This window comes from Chelon labrosus, assembly GCF_963514085.1.
Source record: "Chelon labrosus genome assembly, contig: SCAFFOLD_84, whole genome shotgun sequence".
In the NCBI taxonomy this organism is placed as follows: Eukaryota; Metazoa; Chordata; class Actinopteri; order Mugiliformes; family Mugilidae; genus Chelon; species Chelon labrosus.
The window spans coordinates 31,101-52,231 of NW_028181783.1; the positions used below are offsets into that span (position 1 = coordinate 31,101).

General features: G+C 42.3%; 1 protein-coding gene across 1 annotated transcript in view; it reads right to left on the reverse strand.

Annotated features, from left to right (window-relative positions):
• Positions 1–1,608: 1,608 nt before the first annotated feature.
• Positions 1,609–21,131, reverse strand: part of LOC311509665 (guanylate cyclase soluble subunit beta-2-like) — a 63,692-nt gene continuing 44,169 nt past the window's right edge. Inside the window, exons 12-13 of the mRNA XM_084575088.1 lie at positions 2,682–2,863; positions 1,609–2,007 (exon numbers count right to left, since the gene is read on the reverse strand). Of these exons, the coding sequence (XP_084431214.1) occupies positions 1,826–2,007; positions 2,682–2,863 (364 nt within the window). The 3' untranslated portion in view covers positions 1,609–1,825. The remainder of the gene's footprint in view (positions 2,008–2,681; positions 2,864–21,131) is intronic.

A 21,131-nucleotide genomic window follows, 5' to 3' on the forward strand; every position in this document is an offset into this window, starting at 1 on the left:
TGTACGTTTACAGTTGAACCTGTAAAATCGAGCACAGCATAACACAGTTGAATTGACCTTTGGCTAAGCCCCGCCCCCCTTAGTTACTGTTGCTACGTCCGACATTCTCTTCTGGGCTGTGGTTTTCTGGTTATCTATAAGGCTCTGGTATCAACATGGCTTATGCTGTGACAGCTCTTCCTGCTGAACTTTTGTCAAACTTTTATAAAGCAGCAAATTAAGTGTCCGATAGAAGTAGGCAAAAGGGGCTGCAATATGCGTTCGAAGGCTATATTCAGGACATACAAGTGAAACGCAACGAACAACAAGGCATCCAAATAGAGGCAAAAGTATACCGGTCACAGTCAAAAAATGAACCACCGCATATCCTATTAATCGAGACGGAGGCTGGGACTGACAATATCAAGGAGCAACACTGTTCATGCAAAGCTGGGTACGTCTCTATTCACTTCTATAATCGTTATTACGAAGCAAACGGACTAACGTTACGCACGTATAACGTTGTATTTCTTCAGCGTGTGCTAGCGTATCAACAACTATGCAACTTAAGCTGTAACGGTGATGTTTTGGTTAGCTCCACAGGGTTTTGCGCGCACATCATTGGGCTTATCCATACCCTGGATATATACCGACAGTAGCCTGCCGAGACCGAAAATATGAGACGCCTGCGTTAAAGTCAATGGAGCGCTGTGAAAAAGTGTCGGACCCCTGTGGGAGCTGTGATTGGTCAATCTACATTCTAGGGTGTGGCTTAGCCAAAGGTGAATTGCCATAGATTCTATCATTAAAACAATAACTATTAAGGTTTGATTGACAATGACAGTTATCCTCATTCACATAAACCTATCAGTAGGGGTCGCTGTTGTCAAAACATTTGCTTTCTCACGATAACAATCTCAGGGGAATATTTAATGTTGTTTGTCCATTTCTCAGCTGTTAATTTAGTTCCACGTGTGAGGCATCCAAGTGGTTATCATTATCTGCTTAATTTGCAATTTTTAAAGCACGAGCATCACCTGACGCCGGAAGTTCATGACCGGCTATCTGTCTATACTGGGGCTGCATGCGGGAGAAGGTCGGGTTGGAAGCATTGACTGAGAGCTCCATCAGCCGTACCATGAATTCTGGTTTTCCCCAGGGTGCTCGTAATTTAAATCCAACTCCCTATCATGCTGAATATATGGATCATAAACTTCATTTAGACCAAAATTAAAAGCTCGGGATGTTTGGTGTTACTGTTGTAATTTGGCTGTTGATGGCTACAGCAGAATTGTGGCACATTAGATCGATCGATTGTGGCGGCTACATTGACTAGAGGGCGGCAAGCAAGCTAACTTTGTTTGTTAACGCTCATTATAAAACTTCCGGGTCACATAAACCCGACCAATTAAATATTAAAATCAAATTCAGTCCTGTGTCCCGTTTTTCCAGTTCGTATTTTTGATCTGCGCCTAAAATTGAAATATGAAAAACCAGGCATTTTTTTTGTTTTTTGTGTTAGATTAAAAAGCAAATAACAAAATGACCAGTCACTTTTTCATTTTTTGATTTTTGATTGCCATTTGAAAATGGAAAGAACGAATGATACACAGATTTTCAACAGTGTAATATATACACTTCATCCTGTGTACATTACAGTACTAAGCTTACAAACGGATCTTTACAAAACTACTTCTTCGTAGAGTAAGGGAGAAAGCGGAGCCTTTTGGGAGCCAAGCCAAGGGAGACAAATTTTTGAAAAGAGCCATCACTAATTTGAGCTTAGTCAATTTTTTGGGGGCTGTTGAGTTAAACGTCTGTGATGTATTTGAGACAGCTGGTATCCTCAAAGTAAAAGACAGAGCCTGCTATTGAAATTGTATGCAGGTGTGTTGTAACTGTTCTCATTGCTGTTATATGGTGCTGTGATGTCCCAGGCAAAAGGGGTGTCCACGCGGAGATGGTCACCATCTAAGGGTATGTCTTCCTGCTCAGTCTCAGTTTTCACATCAAGCTTTTTGCCAGTCTCTAAAGAATAAGAAAAGCAATATTACAAATGAGCAATTATTGTCCTTTCTCAACCAATTAATAATCCATAATGTTAAGCAACAGGATTAAGTTAGCCATTGTCAACCGCATTTCAGGAGCGTTTTAAAGTTTTATTTTATCAACATTTTTTCTGTAGTCTATGTTTGGAAGAGTTACACCGAATGTGATATCAATACTGAAAGCAATTAATTGCTTCACTCCCACCTGGAGGTTAGAAATCCATGATAATAGATCTTGTAAATCTTCCAAGAAGCACTGTTTTATGGTAATGCTGTTACTACTATTTCAGCATGATAAAATAAGTAGTTTGAGGAATAACAAGTAAAACCATGAAGCATGATGCGGGAACCAAAAGTAGTTAAACCAAACCACTAATATCTTGATCTTTTGAGTCCCTGCTAGCAGAGACAGATCTTGCTCAACTGAAAACAGAATGCGAAAATACTTGGAATTACAGAAGATTCAGTTCTTTCTGAATAAACAAACACATGGTGAAAGTTTATAAAAAATTTTGGTTGATACTCAATCATGATGGGATCTGTAAATTTTAGGAGCGATTGTCGATTCTAGATTCTTTCATGTTCATCAGAGTGTCAGCTGCTACTATGCTATACTGCTAACTTTACAGATACTTGCTCTACCTTGTGCTTTACCTTTTTTGATTTGGTCATGAAGGTCATCCCTGTAAAGACCTTTCCTTTCAACCTGTCTTCCCATTATGTAATCTTCTGATACCAGAAGGTTCCTGAACAGGAAGTAAGTGGTCATCTGTCCTTTGCCCTTCACCTCGATCTGCCCACGCTCCTTTATGTTGAATCCTGCATCCTTCAGCTCTCTGTAAATGGAATGGGGTGAGGTAATGGGAGGGGTGCACACAGAGCAGACCAGTGTAGCAAATTCTAAGGATAGGTGCCACTTCCCTTCTCGCTGTATATATAAAACGATCAGGCATAACATTATGACCACCTTCCTAATATGGTGTAGGTCCCTCTCCTTGTGCCTCCTTAACAGTTCTGACTAATCAGAGAATGGGGGTGGCTGTGATGAATCAGAGGGTTAGCAGTTTGATCCCCAAATGTGCCACAGACCAAAGTGTCCTTGAGCAAGACAATGAAACCTCAGCTGCCTGTGAATGTGTGTGTGCTTGTGTGAGCGAATGGGTAGATATGCTGGGTCTGTGGACAGACTGTTGTTAGTGGAGGCCTTTGGGTCCTATGGGTCGAGGGGAGGAGCACCAACCCTAAAACCTAGTGTGTATATACAAGGAAGCACTATGTGAATGAGAAAATGTACAGAGTACTCCAAATTTACCTAATCACACTTACTCACACCACAAACCTATTGTTTTTAACTACAAAGTTTACTAAACGAAGTATTGCGGAGAACACGAAACCAACAATGCAGGCAGGCAGAGAATAGCAGTCCACGTCACTGCAGGCACAGTCCTTTTATACGGAACCTGGGGTGATTGGCCAGGTGATCCACAGGTGCACTCTAATTGAGTTGAGTTAACCTGAGCACACAGTTCTTGAGATATGAGCCAAAACGTAAACTGGCTTATTATAACGCCACCTAGCTGCAGGCATGTGTATTGACACCTTGACAATGTGAAATGCTAGGACTTCTACCAAGTTATCAAGGTTTGATGCCTTTCGCACTTGCAGTTTGTCCTGGCCAGACATTTTTAGCTAAGCAGAATAAGAAGAACTAGATGATCGCAATCCCGAGTGGGATGCAGAGGCATAAGTCACCAGCAGCGCCCCTGTAGACCGTATTGCACGAAACTTGATAGGCTTGTAAGGAGTCATCCACAGATTATTATAGTCAAATTTTAAGTAATTGACTGTGGTGGTTTGTGAGATAAAATCGTGTAGTCGTTGTAGTGCCCCCTACAGCCCGAATTTCACGAAACTTGAAATGATTGTACACAAGCATATTATAATGACGGCTGAAAAGTGTCATAAGGATTGGATGAAAACTTCAAAAGTTTTAGGCCTTAAAGTCATATGAAATATTTGAGTATCACATGTAGCGCCCCTTGTAGACGTAATGTCACTCAACTTGATGGGCGTCTACACAATATTTTACAGATTGTGTATGCCAGATTTCATGAAGTTAGCTATTGCAGTTTTTGAGATATTGAAATGTTGCTTTTGTAGCACCCCCAAGAGACCAAGGGTCACAAAGTTGGTGTGCTTGTACAGAATCATATTATTATCAATGATATGAAGTTTGATTAAGTTTGGATTTGATCCCCAAATGTGCCACAGACCAAAGTGTCCTTGAGCAAGACAATGAAACCTCAGCTGCCTGCGAATGTGTGTGTGCTTGTGTGAGCGAATGGGTAGATATGCTGGGACTGTGAACAGATTGTTGTTAGTGGAGGCCTTTGGGTCCTATGGGTCGAGGGGAGGAGCCTCTGTGGATCAGGCTTGTTCCGCTGCATCCCACAGATACTTGATGGCTGTTTTTCATGTTTTCTGAGTTGTTCCTAAACGTTTTTGTGTGTGTGCCTGTGTCAGGCTGCATCCTGTTGGGAATGGCTGCTGCTATCAACGAGTGCCATTGCTATGGGGTGAGGGTACCTGGTCTGGTCTAGGTGGGTGGTACATGTCAAGGAACGTCCACACAAATGCCAGGTCCAAATGTTTCCCAGCAGAACATTGCGTTGTACAAGATGGTCAATGTTATTCACATCACCTGTCAGTAATGTTTTATACACCAATCAGGCATAACATTATGACTTATGTCTGATTGGTGTATAAAACATTTGCCTGCATACAGGAATGTATTTTCGGAAGGGTGGTGGATTTGAGCCTGCACACAAAAAAACATTACTGAAAATTAAAACATTAGGGACACACTGGTAGTTATCTTCATTTGTCAATAATTAAATAAGGATCAGCTGAGTTTGTTGCAAAATACTGTGTACCTTTATACAGTATATTATTTACACAAAACCTTCAGATTTTAGAATTTAATTCACACATGAATACTTGCGTGTAGGGGTTGTACTGACAAGTCAACTTTCTGCTGTGCTTTGTTGCTGTGCTTAAAGTCAACTAAACGCCAATCACATGACATAACAACACAGACGCAGAAGACAGGTGAGGAGCCCAGTCAGTCAGTGCAAGTGTGTGGAAAAACTTCGCTTAAGACGAAGTCCATTTTATCTATGCAGAATGTAAGAATGTAAGTCAATCCTGAAATACAACAAAAGTACTACTGCAATGCACACTCATCTGAAAAGACATGAAGATATAATGCTAGCAGCGGTCCAACGTTCCAAATCCTGTCAACGACAGTCAGTTAACATCTCCAACCTAAAGTCAGTTATAACATTAACAATAATTTAATGCAGGCAATTAAAAGTATGCGGTGTCAAACTCATTTTAGTTCAGGGGCCACATGGAGCCAGTAACTGAATAGCATAATGAGCTATAAAATAATCACAACAACAATTCTTCCATTGTTTTAGTGCAAATAAGTACATTATGAAAATTTTCAGTTGGAGGTGCACTTTCTAATTCCTTCTTCTCATCTGCTTCCTTCTTTCCCCGTTTTTCTTCCCCATCTACTTCTCCTCCACCTCCTTTATCATCATCTTCTTCTCCTCTTCCTCATTCTCCCCCTGCTTCGCTTTCTTTAATTAGCCACTTACTTTGTAATCAATAACCTGCTAAAGTTCTTTTGTTAACTTTTCATTATCTTTGTCCATAAATGATACATGCCAAGTTTGGTGAGAATTGGATGACTGGGCTAGGAAGAGTTGAGTTGTGCTTTGAGACGCAATTTTTTCAAAATGACAGATAAAAAAGGCAGGGGGAAATGGGCGTGGCCTAGTCCATTAGTACCAGGGCTATATAAGGAATCAGAGAGAGAAATCATTTTGTTTCTAGGTGTTATGACTCCGTAGATGTTTTACAGGCAAGGAGACATAAACACAACAATCAAAATTAATGATGACAGAGTTTGTGTGGTGAAGATTAAAAATGCTTTATTAATTCAAGCAACACTACTAATACAAAAACACAATTGTGGAGGAGAGTGAGATGGTGTGGTTGTGCCAAATAATCATAAAAACATAAGTGAGGGCTGGCATCTACATTCAAAGCACCGTCCTGTCAGGTGGGGCCAGAGGTAGCTCCCCGCCTTTATAGGGACAAGTGAGGGCAATTAGTGCCTCTTTGTCTGAGGCCTGGTTGTGTGGCAGGGTTGCAGTGTCCGTGCGGGTAAGGGAGATTGAAGGAGAAATATGTGTTATATTGCCTTATGGGAAAACTAATGAGGCCTTTTGTATATTTAGTTGTGGTGTGACTGTTCTGAGGTGATCCAGATTGAGCTCTGTGGCCCTGCGCTGAAGAGGTATGTGTAAGTGAACTTTGGAGTTTCATTAAACTGTAGATACATCACTAATATAATATGATCTAGTGACGGAGAAACTGAAGCTTTCTGAACCACTGAATCAATCTGAAGCAATTGTGTGGAAATTGTTCAGGTGTTTTGAAGCATTTGATACAATTAAATGTGGCGACATCTGCTGGATAATCTTATACATAGCATTCGCATGAAACGAAGGTTCGTGAAACAGAAAGTTGTGTTTGCTTAACAATAAAGGATCTACAGTATGTGCATCTTGAAATGCTTGATATTTTTACCAAATAAGTGAAATGCTTATGCATCTAGGGTCAGTGATGACAGTAGTTGTACAAAATGCTTGTGAAGCTGGGAAGGGGATTTGGGTGGTTCAGAGATTTTTATTTAAAAACAAGATAACTTCAGCTGAGTTAGGCTTTAGTATGTTCCTCCTCTATGTATGTATACAGGTATGTAAACCACTGTATAGTGTGTGAATGCCTATGTGCCAATGTGAGTATGCAAGTTAATCTAATGTTATACTAATCTTACCTTAAACTTCACTCTCCCTCGTTCTAAATCAATGAAATTACGTGACATATGCAAAATTCTCCTCCTTTCAAAAACCCACAACCACCTGAGGGACTGTGCCCATTTATAAGCATTGCGAGTTTGACAATCCCGTGGCACGTCGCCCATGACGGCCAATACGCATGTGACGCAATGAAGCTTCATTTGGGGAGTCGTGATTTTTCAACTGATGAAGCGAGACATCGAAACATATTGTCGCGATACTTCTGCTTTGAACGCTCAACACTGTTTCAAGCATCTACTTCGAGCATAACATCTCTAATATGATCATCTGTTTAGGAAAAGACTCAGCTCTTCTCTGTTTAAACCAGTGTAGAGCCCGTCAACTATTGTCGCTTTTCAGCAGAGCCCCACATGACTGAGATTTAAGGCCAGACTGCTGCTTTGCCTGAGCCAGTTCACCAAGGCTGTTGGCAAATGTGTTTATGGGATATACAGCTGAACTACTATGTAGACGGTTGAAGACTGCCTTTTTTTTAATATATATTTGATTGCACTGTACTGACATTTCTGAACCTGAACTAACTGAATCTCAGTGTACTTGTGTCTTTTTGGGGTTTTCTTGTGTAGGCAAAGACAGAGATATGCGCCCCTCCTTGCATGCAGTGTGGTAGGTGTGAAGTGTAGTCAGTGGCGGTTCTACATTGTATTGCGCCCCGGGCGAGACCACCTCCGACCGCCCCCCCCCCCCCCCCCCCCCCCCCCCCCCCCCTCGGCACGCGCGCACTTAAAGAAAACAGCATCCATGAATTGCTAATTTAAATAACCATGTCCTTACACTCAAAGTGTCTGTCATTAGACGCTATATTAATCTATCTTTCAGGGAGGAACAATTAGATCCTTGGTTACTGCCTCCAATTCTATGCTTGGCTCACTTTTGGTTGGTTAAACTATGTTTTGACACGAAATAGAGTTGTAGCAAATGGTAAATGTTCATCTTTGTAACTACCTACAGATATGAAAATTTCGTTGACTAATTACAGGACCCAACGTGATGGAAATAAATAATAACTGAACTTGTAACAGTTTTGTTGCAAAGCACAATCTTATGGTGAAATTAGATCTGGTGTTTGTTAAGACGAATTACTGTTGTATAAGCATTGCAAGCATCATAGCAAAAAGTCTAACAAACGTATAGCACCAGTTAACAGCCCTTCATTCATGACATGGATACTGTAATCATACAGAGAGAACATAGCATACCTTTATCTTTTCTTTTTCTGTCCATCTCTGCGTTTATTTGACACTCGACAATCAACAGATTTCCATCCTCCAACGCTGTCACTCACGACCAGAAGTCAAGACTAAACCAATTCACCTTGGTGACCACATAATTACCTATTTTCATTTGGTCATTTCACACAATTCATAAAAACCAAAACGTGCATGAATTATAGGCCTGTATTTATTATATTATGAATGAAATGTGCGTTACATGGAAGAAAGTGAAGGTGTTACTAACTTTTATACAGTGGACCCCCCCCCACCCCGTCCGTTCAATTTGGGATAGACCCAGAGGTGAACTGTCCCCCGCGCCCCCCTCCCCTTTCTATTTCTCACGCACAGCTTCTGTGCACGGCACCATCTCAGCAGCAGGGGCGCCTGCAGCTGCAGGGGGCGCCAATTTGCCAATTCCCTATACACAGTTATGACAGATAATAGAAAACCATGTAGCGGCGCAGATTTATTTGTTTATTTTATTTTTTTCCAAGTGCTCGTGCCGCCCCTCTTGTGTCATGAAAAAATGCCGCCCCGGGCGGCTGCCCGGTTCGCCCGTGCCTAAAACCGCTACTGAGTGTAGTGGTCACCTCACTGTATTGTAGGTTAGCTTGTCCTTGCAGTGGTTGCAGTGATTAGTGTGCGCATGTGGTGGTTTCTATTGGGGTCTGTGATAGAATCTCCCCGCAGTAAGTACCCTGTCCTGCCTATTGTTGTAGCCATTTTATCCTCTATTGTATTTCATGTTGTTAAGCCATTTGCTATTTATATATTAGTAATTTTAATTATTTTAGTTATAAAATAATTTGGACTTATCTGGCTGTTTCCCCCTTTTGTTTTTCAGGTCCGTTGCTAATATAGTTTTCTTTTCCAAATAAATATTCCTTGAACTGAACGCACGTCTCCCGCTCTTTTTGAACCCTTTAAAAGTTGTGTCCACACTCAGATGGTTGGTGTCTAGGGCTGATATAGTTCTCTTCTGTCTATTTGCCCCCCTTTGTAACCTGGGTGGAGTCACAAACTGGCGCTGCGAGCAGGGTCAGAGCCCATAGACATGCATTCAAATCAGATGGTTCAGTGGGATGATTTTAATTGTATTGTTGGACTGTATTAAGTTTGGCTATTTTTTTTTTTCTTCTCTTCCTTTTTTTTAAGGCAAAGCAGCAGCTGGCAAGCTTATTGAAAGCCTTGGTCTGTCAATATTTAGTGGTCCAATTTCATTCCCCTTCAGTACAGTATGGATCAATTAAATGTATCCCAGCCACAGCCAGGCTCCTCTAGCTCCCATAGGCAGCAGGACCTTACCTCAGGGGAGGCTATGACTCAGGAAAGATTAGTTTATATCCCTCGGGAAAGATCTTGCCCACTATTTAGTAGTGTAGGTGAGATTAATGTTCAGACCTGGGTTGAGGAGGTACAAGCTATCATGCGTGCCCGTAGACTTGCTACTATTGATAAGGCCCATTCTATTTATGATCATCTGATTGGTGATGCTCGTGAGGAGATCAAGTATTGGCTGCATTTTTGAGATCCATAGCTGTCCTATGTCCTTCATTGCAGTCAAAGAGGCCTTTTATGCTAGAAAGCAACAGGAAGGTGAATCATTGAGAGAGTTCTTACATGCTCTGTTTTCTTTAATGGACAAAATGATCCGGAGTTGTCCAAAGAAACGCATCCCTGATGCCGCTAAATTGCTGCGTGATCAGTTTGTAGAGTGTGTAGGGGATGGGAATTTGAGCCGGGAGCTTAGGAGAATTGCTCGTGAACATCTTGACTGTGACCTTCATGCTATTAGGGATGAAGCTATTAGGTGGGAGCGTGAGCTCAGATCTGGAATTTCTTGCCTATTAGACACTGGGTCTATGGTTACCACTATTACAGAGAGTTTCTTTGCCAAACATTTTGAGACAGCGGGCCCAGAGAAGCTGAGGGCGTGCCACTGGCTACAGTTACGGGCAGCCAACGGGCTAGAAATCCCTTACATTGGCTATTTGGAAGTTGATTTCCAGGTCTTAGGCAAGCAGATCCCCAAACGTGGTGTATTAGTCATCAGAGATACACCAGACGCCAGCCCCAATCCAGAGGTGTGTGGAGTTCTTGGCATGAATGTAATACGCGAGTGCTACAAAGAGCTGTTTTTGGAACATGATCCTGCCCTGTTTGATCTCCCCCCAGTCAAGCAGAACCCTTGGAAAACGTTTTGCAGTTCTGTCACCGAGCCCAACTCCAGCCCGAACCACAAGTCCATGGCCCAGTCAGAGTTAAGGGCCGGAGAAAGATTCAAATCCCAGGGGGCACAATGAAACTGGTGCCCACCACCTGCAGAAAGGATCAGTTCAGGATCAGCCCTGTTTGAACCATTGGATTCAGGTTTGCCAAATGGTCTCCTCGCTTCCCCAGCTCTGGTCAAAGTGCTCAATGGTACAGCATTCATCCCTGTAACCAATGTGGGGAATACAGAGGTAACTTTACCTCCCCACATTCAGATTGGCACCCTCTGTCAAGCTGAAATTGTCAGCCAACCAGAAAACTATAGAGGAGGGGCCATCTGGAGAACAGACCGTTACCATGGCAACGCAGACTGTGAAGGAAAGCCCCCTGTCATCTGCCATTGAATCCATTGATTTGTCCGCTCTTGTAGCTCAAGATCAGGAGAGGGTAAGGCCCCTTTTACATGGCTATCAGTCTGTTTTTTCCTCCCATGATTGTTATTTGGGGTGTACCAATCTGATTGCTCATGAAATTCCTCTTCTAGATGAGACACCTGTCCGCCAGTGGTATAGGCATATTCCACCATCAGAATATGATGCCGTCAAGGCACATGTTCAGCAGCTCCTAGAGAGTAAAGTAATCCGTGAAAGTTGTAGTCCATTTGCCTCTCCAACTGTGGCAGGCTAAACCATTAGGCTCTGTCTTGACTACCGTCTCCTGAACTCTAAAACTAGGAAAGATGCTTTTCCTCTGCCTTGAATTGAGGAGTCTCTCGACACTCTGTCTGGTGTCCGCTGGTTTTCCACATTGGATTTAGCCAGTGGGTATAACCAAGTTCCAGTTGCTGAATCTGACAAAATGAAGACAGCCTTTTGCACCCCCTTTGGCCTCTTTGAATTTAACAGGATGCCTTTTGGTTTGTGTAATGCACCCAGCACTTTTCAAAGGCTGATGGAGAGGATCTTTGGGTTGCACAATCACCAGGCATTATTGCTTTACTTGGATGATGTCATTGTTTTCTCTGCTACAGTGGATGAGCGCATCCAACGACTGGGAGCTGTGTTGGAGACCTTGCGGGTGCAGAACCTAAAAGCTAAACTAGAGTGTAGTTTCCTAAAAACAGAGGTAAAATACCTTGGCCATGTCATCTCAAAAAATGGTGTAGCAACTGACCCTGATAAGATCTCTGTAGTGGCGAATTGGGAACCTCCAAAAACTGTTACTGAGCTAAGATAATTTCTCGGTTTCGCTAGCTATTATCGCCGCTTTGTTCAAGGTTTTGCAACACTGGCTGCTCCTCTTCATCACCTAGTGGCCAAGCTGGGCGGCACCAAGACTAAAAAGCCATCCAAACGCCCCCTCTAGGAATTGTGGACTGAACAATGTAAAACCAGCTTTGAAAATCTGAAGGCGAGGTCGGTGAATTCCCCTGTATTGGCATATGCAAATTTTTCATACCCCTTCATTCTAGAAATTTATGCCAGTAATTTAGGGCTAGGTGCAGTGCTTTCACAGCAGCAGCAAGATGGCACAGTGCGCCCTGTTGCATATGCTAGCAGAGGTTTAAAACCTACTGAACGCAACAAGTCAAACTACAGGTCTATGAAACTTGAATTCTTGGCCTTGAAATGGGCTATGGCAGAGATGTTTGGAGAATACCTACTGGGTCATAAATGTGTTGTCTATACCGATAACAATCCTCTAAGCCATCTGTCCATGGCAAAGTTAGATGCATTGGAACAACGCTGGGCTGCTCAACTCTCGTCATTTGACTTTTCTATTAAGTATCGTACAGGTTGCTCAAATGGCAATGCCGATGCACTGTCACACCAGTATGACCAGTCAGAGTCAATGGCACCAATTCACCTTTGGCTAAGCCACACCCTAGAATGTAGATTGACCAATCACAGCCAAGAGAGCTCCCACAGGGGTCCGACACTTTTTCACAGCGCTCCATTGACTTTAACGCAGGCGTCTCATATTTTCGGACAGGCTATACTGTCGGTATATATCCAGGGTATGGATAAGCTCAATGATGTGCGCGCAAAACCCTGTGGAGCTAACCAAAACATCACCGTACAGCTTAAGTTGCATAGTTGTTGATACGCTAGCACACGCTGAAGAAATACAACGTTATACGTGTGTAACGTTAGTCCGTTTGCTTCGTAATAACGATTATAGAAGTGAATAGAGACGTACCCAGCTTTGCTCCTTGATATTGTCAGTCCCAGCCTCCATCTCGATTAATAGGATATGCGGTGGTTAATTTTTTGACTGTGACCGGTATGCTTTTGCCTCTGTTTGGATGCCTTGTTGTTCGTTGCGTTTCACTTGTATGTCCTGAATATAGCCTTCGAACGCATATTGCAGCCCCTTTTGCCTACTTCTATTGGACACTTTATTTGCTGCTTTATAAAAGTTTGACAAAAGTTCAGCAGGAAGAGCTGTCACAGCATAAGCCATGTTGATACCAGAGCCTTATAGATAACCAGAAAACCAAAGCCCAGAAGAGAATGTCGGACATAGCAACAGTAACTAAGGGGGGCGGGGCTTAGCCAAAGGTGAATTGAGGCTGTGTTGCCAGGTACCTCTCTTTCAGGCACTCTACTCCAGACCAAAACGATGCCTCATCAGCAGGTAACTCAATCCATTGTGTCTGTCTTGCCATCTCACTCATCTGCTGATCTTGCTGCTTTACAGAGAGACGACCCCACTATCAGTGTGTTCCTGAAATTTTGGCAAAGGGGGACAGGTCCAAACCGACAGGAACGGACAGGTTTACCTGAAACAGTGCTGGAAATGTTGCGTCAGTGGAAGAAACTGGTAGAGTGTAATGGTGTCCTCCAATGTCAGGTGTTTTCGACTTGATGGGGGGAGGCGATGCGCCAACTAGTGCTACCACAAAGCCTGAAAAGTGAAGTCTTGCATCAGTTGCATAATGATCATGGCCACCAGGGGCTGGACAGAACACTTGACCTGGTGCCATTTCTACCAGGGACCAAAAGTCAACCACTGTAGCCTGGGTACTGGTCCATGAGTGGTTTTACCGCTTCAGGGTCCCTGCTAGGATCCATTCAGATCAAGGGAGGAGCTTTGAAGGGGCTGTGATCCAACAACTGTGTCAGCTGTATGGTGTGGAAAAGACCTGCACTACTCCATATCACCCACAAGGTAATGGGCAGTGTGAACGCTTTAACAGGACATTTCATGATCTTTTGCGAACCTCGCCCCCCGAGCAGAAAAGTAATTGGCCCACCTACCTGCAACAACTTACAAATACCTACAACACCACTGTTCATCAATCTACGGGTGAACAACCTTACTTTCTCATGTTTGGTCTGGAACCCCAGCTCCCCACTGATTTCTTGTTGGGAAGAGTTGAAGAGCCAGTGCACGGCCCTGTCCACAGCTGGGTACAAGATCATCAGAAACGCCTTAGCGCTGCTTATGAGGGAGCCAGGAAACGGATGCAAACGGCAGCTCATAAACGTGCATCAAACTAATTCCAAGTAACCTTTGTGAAAACTTTAGCAGGGATGCTGAGAGGACCACTAGCCCCATACTCCCCCCTGAGACGTAGTTGAGAACTGAGGAGGATGGAGACATCTGTGGCAACAATGTGAGCCTCCACCAGCCATCCCCCACCTGTTGGGGTTGTTCCACAGTTGGAACAGGCATCCAAACAACCTGGTACTGTAGTGAAATCACAGTCCTGAGTTAATCTTCCGCCAGGCCCCTTGATACTACAGGCTACTCCCATCCCTCTCACTCCGCCGAGTGCTAACCCTAGAAGAACAACACACTCTACCGCTGGACAGCATTCAAACATTCATTGCCTGCCACTGTTAGGCCCCCTAGCGTCAATTCCATTTTAGCCCTTCATAGACCCTGGCTTTAAAGGTGCATTGTCGGGACGACAACAAAAAACATGGGGGTAGATCAGTGTTGTTTTTGGCAGCCATTTTAGATTTAGTCTTAGTCTTTTGGACGAAAATGCTTATTAGTTTTAGTCACATTTTTGTCATTTCTACATGTGATGGTTTTAGTCTAGTTTTAGTTGATGAAAACTCAAAAAGGTTTTAGTCTAGTTTTCGTCGACGAAAACTCAAAAAGGTTTTAGTCTAGTTTTAGTCGACGAAAACTCAAAAAGGTCAAAAAGTATTTTCACCAATAATTACAATAACAAAGGAATGGTTTTAGACAAACAAGTTTTCCACCCAACAGCAAATACTTTCTGATCTACTATAAGGATTATGCATTACACACAGATAAAATGGTAACAGTGTATATATAGTCATATTAATTGGTACTAGAGTGTTAAAAGCTCTATCCATCTTTGTTTTTATTTTTATCAAGAAAAACTGGTGCACTGCACCTTTACAAAAATAGCGCTGTCTCTTTAAGAAAGACGGTAGTCTTGAGTTGTTGTTGAAGTTGTGCGTGGCTGTGGATGTGTGCCGCTGAACTGAGGGCATGTTGCAAATATAAAGTAAAAATAAATAAAGATGAACGTTTGTCTTGCTGTTTGTTTTGGAGTTGCAACAGATAAATGTTTTAGACTAACATCTAAAAAAAGTTTTCAATGTTAGCGATCTATCCGCACTACCTTCGCGATCTACCAGTCGATCGCGATCGACTTAATGAGCATCCCTGCCATAGATCATCTCGTCGTTTCTGACCACCAAGGCCCTTGCCGCTGCCACTAAGGTCCATCATTTAGTGTGACTGCGACGGCAGGCGTGTTGTGCAGAATGTGCACAGATGCTGGCGTGATGCCATGTGGTGGGCGTGACCAAACAAGGATAGGATGCAGCACCATTGCTGATACTTTTTAGCTTTTGACAGACAATAGGCAGAAATGTCATGCATTTTGAACGTCTGACAGACCACCCACAACATGTTGTCATGAAAAAAAGGGGCGTCAACGAAATAATTTCGTCATCGTCATCGTTGACGAAAACACCCACTAACATTTTCGTCCAGTCTCGTCTCGTCAACGAAAGCTTACAAACGTCTAGTCATGTTTTCGTCATCAAAGAGCCATGTTTAGCTCGTCACTGTCTCGTTATCATCATGAAAAAAAGGGGCGTCAACGAAATAATTTCGTCATCGTCATTGTTGACGAAAACAACACTGGGGTAGATGTGGCAAAAGGGCAGAGGGATAAACTACAGGGAGTAGTCATGGGATATGCGCCCCTCCTTGCATGCAGTGTGGTAGGTGTGAAGTGTAGTGGTCACCTCACTGGATTGTCTTTGCAGTGGTTGCAGTGATTAGTGTGCACACGTGGTGGTTTCCATTGGGGTCTGTGATAAGGGTCACAACTAGTGTTGCTTTCGTCAACGAAAACTATGACTAAATATTGTCGTCAACGAACCTTTATCACGTGACTAAAACGAGACGAGACGTAACGTAAATGCTGGTCATGCGACGATGACTATAATTAAATGTATAATGCAATATTGTTGACGAATAAAAACAAGACCAAATGTGGTTTACAAAATAAAAACTATGCTAAAATGTCTCTCCATTTTCGTTGACCAAAACGAGACGAGACGAAATGTTACAACGTCATTTTGTCTTGTTTAGTCGCGTTATTATCATTATTTTGTAGTTTTTCTGTTTCCTGTGTCCAGAGAGCCCGTTTCTCTCGCAGGCGACGTCACTTCCTCAAGCTCCACTCGCGGCATTATTTAATAAGGTGCGTTCTATATGCGTTAGAAGATGCAGCTGCTCCAGTGAGTCTGCGACTCTGCGTGAGTACTGAGTAGCGAGAGAACTGTGAGTAGGCTACTGAGTAGCGTGACAGAGAAAGGGAACGATGGCGGGCCAGCCGGGGGTCTTTGGTAGAAGAAGAAGAGAAGACATTTGGAAAAACTTTAAATACACCGAAGTGGAAAATAAAACCGAATGTCTTGTGGTGAAAGATAGGGAGAAGTGCGGCAAGTAGTAAATAAATAGAAAAATAAATATGTTGTAAATTCAAATCAGCGTCTTCCGTGTCTGGAATGGATGTATTCTTGAGTCTATAAGGTAACAATAATATAATAAGAACCTTGTTTGAAATAGGTTTGGCTAAAAGAAAATTTTGGTTTTGTCTATACTACAAGGTAGGCTACTTATACTATATTGACTGGGTTAAATAGAATTGCATTACTAAAAAGAACTAAAATACAATTTTCATTGACTAAAATTAGACTAAATGTCATCAGTTTTCGTTGACTAAGACTAGACGAAAATGTCATCAGTTTTCGTTGACTAAGACTAGACGAAAATGTCATCAGTTTTCGTAGACTAAAACTAGACGAAAATAGTCATGGATAATTCTGACTAAAATAAGACTAAAATGCTCAGACTTTTAGTTGACTGAAACTTGACTAGACTAAAAAGAGTATGAACATGACTAAAACTAATAAAAACTAAAATGACAGCTTGACACAAAGACTAGACTAAAACTAAAATTAAAACAGGCCGCCAAAAACAACACTAGTCACAACAGGCTTGGAGGAGTTGATTTTGCTTTGAGGCGCAATTTTTTTCAAAATGGCAGGCGGAAATGGGCGTTGCCTAGTCCATTAGAACCAGAGCGATACAAGGAAACAGAGGGAGAAAGAATTTTGTTTCTAGGGCACATGGTTCTCGAGATATGAGCCAAAATGTAAATTGGCTTATTATAGCGTCACCTAGCTGTAGGCATGTGTATTGACACTTTACAAAGTGACATGCTAGGACTTCTACCAAGTTACCAACTTTGATGCCTTTCGCCCTTGCAGTTTGTCCTGGGCAGACCCTTTTAGGGGAAAAGAAAGTAAGAAAAAGAAAAGTTGCAACAAAATCAATCATTGCGTGGACCCCTAAAAATTGGAAGGAAAACAAAAGGGACCCCTAATAATAATAAAAATAGGAAGAAAAACAATAGGGATCCTGCAACGTCTTTGCATGGACTCCTAACTACTGTTTACTGTAGTACTTATATATTTTCTTACTACTGGCTGCAGGTACAACAGTACATTTCACTGTGCATTGTACTATGTATAACTGTGCATGTGACAAATAAAACCTATCTATCTATCTAATTAATTTTTACGGCGTGGGACAGCATAACTCCAAAGCTAATATTTAGTGAAGTATAAAACTTAATCAAACTTCATATAATTGATAATAATATGATTCTGTATGCACGGCAAATTTTGGGACCCTTGGTCTCTATTGGGCGCTACAAAAGCAACATTTCAATATCTCAAAAACTGCAATAGCTAACTTCATGAAATTTGGCATACACAGCCTGTAAAATATTGTGTAGATGTCCATGAAGTTGCGTCCATAGAGTTACATCTGCAGGGGGCGCTACAGGTGACACAGAAACATTTCATATGACTTTAAGGCCTATAACTTTTGAAGTATTCATCCAATCCTTATGAAACCTAGCAACCGTCATTATAAAATAATTGTGTACAATCATGCCGAGTTTCGTGAAATTCGGGCTGTAGGGGGCGCTACAACAACTACATATTTATATCTCACAAACCACTACAGTAAACTGTAGTGGTTTGTGACAATCGCAGCTTTGAGTGGCCCAACTCTGGACCTTACTGCACAGACTCTGGCTCCAAAATCGCAAAATCGCACCCATATCCATGAGAAAATAGCGTCAGTTGTATCCAAAGCAAGGAAGTGGGGACACGTTGTACATATTTATGCAGTGAATAGTTCAAAGGCACCGCTCCACCGTCATTTTAGGCCTGAAAGACTAGTGATTTATGACTACTATGGGTGTAACGGTATTTGTCCCTCAGTGTCACCTTACGGGCGTCAAGGTTCAGTGAACGCAGTCATACGGCGAATATGTCTGAGTGAGTAGCCTATTAAAAAAATATAAAAAGTCGAGTCCTCACTTCAATGCAGTTGGCGGTAATGAGTCTAAAAGCTGCCAGCAAAAGTCATTAGACTAGAGCAGTGTTTTTCAACCTTTCTTGAGCCAAGGTACATTTTTTTCATTGAAAAAATCACAAGGCACACCACCAACCGAAAATGTTAAAAAAATAAATTTTTTAAATGTGACGGAAAAATCTGAAGGCCATCCGTCATTTTGACAGATTGCAATTCACACCCCTGACCACTTGGTGGCGAGTGACCTTATTAATTGGCTGTTGTCTCTCATCGCAGTTTGCATTCCAAACATTGTGGAACTTTTGTCAGTGCACGATTTCCTGGTACACCGATTATACTGATGTACACGTCAGAGCTCGGCTAACCATATGTCTACATCTAGTATATACAGTCAATGGTCTATGTCTATGCAGCTAACGGCTACCAAAATGGAATTTGCGTACCACCGAAGCACTTCAACACTACGGTACCGTGTAAGAGCTGTTTACGCTAGCAGTCCCGTTCCGAGTACGGACAAGACGTGTCGGCAGCACAAATTTTTGTTGTTGTTGTTGTTGTTACCATTTAAAGTCAATACTATTCTGAAAAAAGTACTTAAAGTTAATTAAACTTTAATGAAAATGAAATGCTATTGAATATGTATTTATTATCATTTTAAAAAAATTAAAGTGACGGGTAAAAATAGATTATGACAGGATTTTTATGACCCTGTCAGTCAAAATGACAGACAACGAAAAAGTCTAGCGTAACCTCTGGTACACAGACAGATATATATACACAGACACTTGACAATGGCATATTATTTGCAGGTAATAATTAATTCGTTTTCAAAACATGTTTTTTAGACCATTAGGTGAAATTGGATAATTTCCCATGGCACACCTGACGATCTCTCATGGCACACTAGTGTGCCGCGGCACAGTGGTTGAAAAACACTGGCCTACAGAAGAAGAAAAACAGATGAAGGAGAAAAGTAATGGAGAGTGTGGAGCATGGATAGAATGTACAAAGAGAAGTGTGGAGTTGGAAGAGCCGCCGGCTTTATTTAAGGGTGTATTCACACCTGCCTTGTTTAGTTCGATTAAAACGAACTCAAGTTCGTTTCCTTGCTTGGTTCGGACCTTTTTGACTGGTGTGAATACAATCACTCGAACTCTGGTGCGGACCAAACAAGCGGACCGAGACCCAGCTGAGGAGGTGGTCTCGGAGCGGTTCCTACCGAACCCTGGTGCGGTTCCTTTATGGTGTGAAAGCAGCCCGACCTCGATCCGACCCAAGTTGCAAAAATCTACCTTTTTGGATTTGACGAGCTCCCGTAGTTTTCGCGCATATATCAAGAAGCGTCTGTGTGTCTGTCTGTCTGTGGCACGCATATGTCGCGAACCGTTGGCCCGATTGATTTGAAACTGGGCAGGTGTCTCGCTACGGGCACGAAGATGTGCACTGCTAAGTTTGACGTTGTTTGGATAAGAAATGTAAAATATATCGGTAAAATAGATTTTCTCCGCTCTAATATTTCCAGTTGCCTGATGACAGTTCTAAATTATTGCGCTGGCTCAAACGCTAGATGGTAACCATGGCAACGGAGACTATTTTACAGTTTACAGACAAAACATGAGTGATTTGATCATCTATCTATAAATCAAGAATTTCTTTTAACTTATTTGGTGAGTTTGTGTCTGTCTGTCTGTCTGTCTGTGGCACGCTGATTTGAAACTGGGCAGGTGTCTTTGTGGGGAGGAGACATGGGTCACGACAATGGTCACAACTGAAAAATCTTCTTCAGCTCCCACTATAGGAATACATACTTCCGACGGGCACTGCACTAGTTATGGGAAATGTAGGATAGCCCAGTGACACACACAACAGAGAGAGACACGTGAAGCAAACAAACGCAGGTAGGTTAGGTAGAGATGAGCCGTGGCTTAACCGAGCTCTGAGGAGACACGCTGCCTCCTAGATATCTGGGCAGATGTCCAGATATCTCAAATGCTGGAGAAAACACATAAAAATGCAGAAGTATATAAGATTTTTAGTAAACAAATGAGAGAGAGGGGATTCCAGCGCTCAGTTTATAAACCATATTGCTAGCATAATAACAAGTAGACCTACAGTACGCAAAGTCTCCATTGTAGCCTATTTACGTGGGACATTTGGCTTCCTTCTTTACCCCGCCTATACGTTTACCAGCCAATGGCTGAACAACCTTAGCACATGTGTTTTTGTTTATAAATTCTGGTCCGGTTGCAATTAATCACAGTGTGAAAGCGAACCGCACTAAAAAAAAAAAAAGAAAAAAAAAATTGGTCCGGACCAAAGCAAGTGAACTAACGGACCTTCCTGGTGTGAATACGCCCTAAATCACCAGTGTGGTGGAGTGGACAAAGACTGTAGATAGTTTAGTTAGTTTCTTATAATGCAGTTACCAATGTTGCCAGTTGCTACCTGACTACTGTGCTTTTTCTTTTCCTCTGTATGAACAAAATGAATAAATGGTATGAGAACCACCCCGCCTCTCGCCCGATGACAGCTGGGATAGGCTCCAGCAGACCCTCGCAACCCTTAAAGGGGAACTCCGGCGCAAAATGAACCTGGGGTTAATAACACATGTGTACCGAGTTCGACCGTTCTCTGGTATTTGTTTTCATGCATTTGTTTTGTTAGTCAAACGTGACCAGTTTTCTTGCAAACCGCTATTTAGCGTATAACGCTAGCCTTCGGGGCACACCGACACATAAAAAGAAATCGCTATTTCTATACCACTAACAAGGCTCACAATATCACCACACTTACACGGTAGCATAACTAGGGTCTCTACATGTAAACCGAAGCATTGA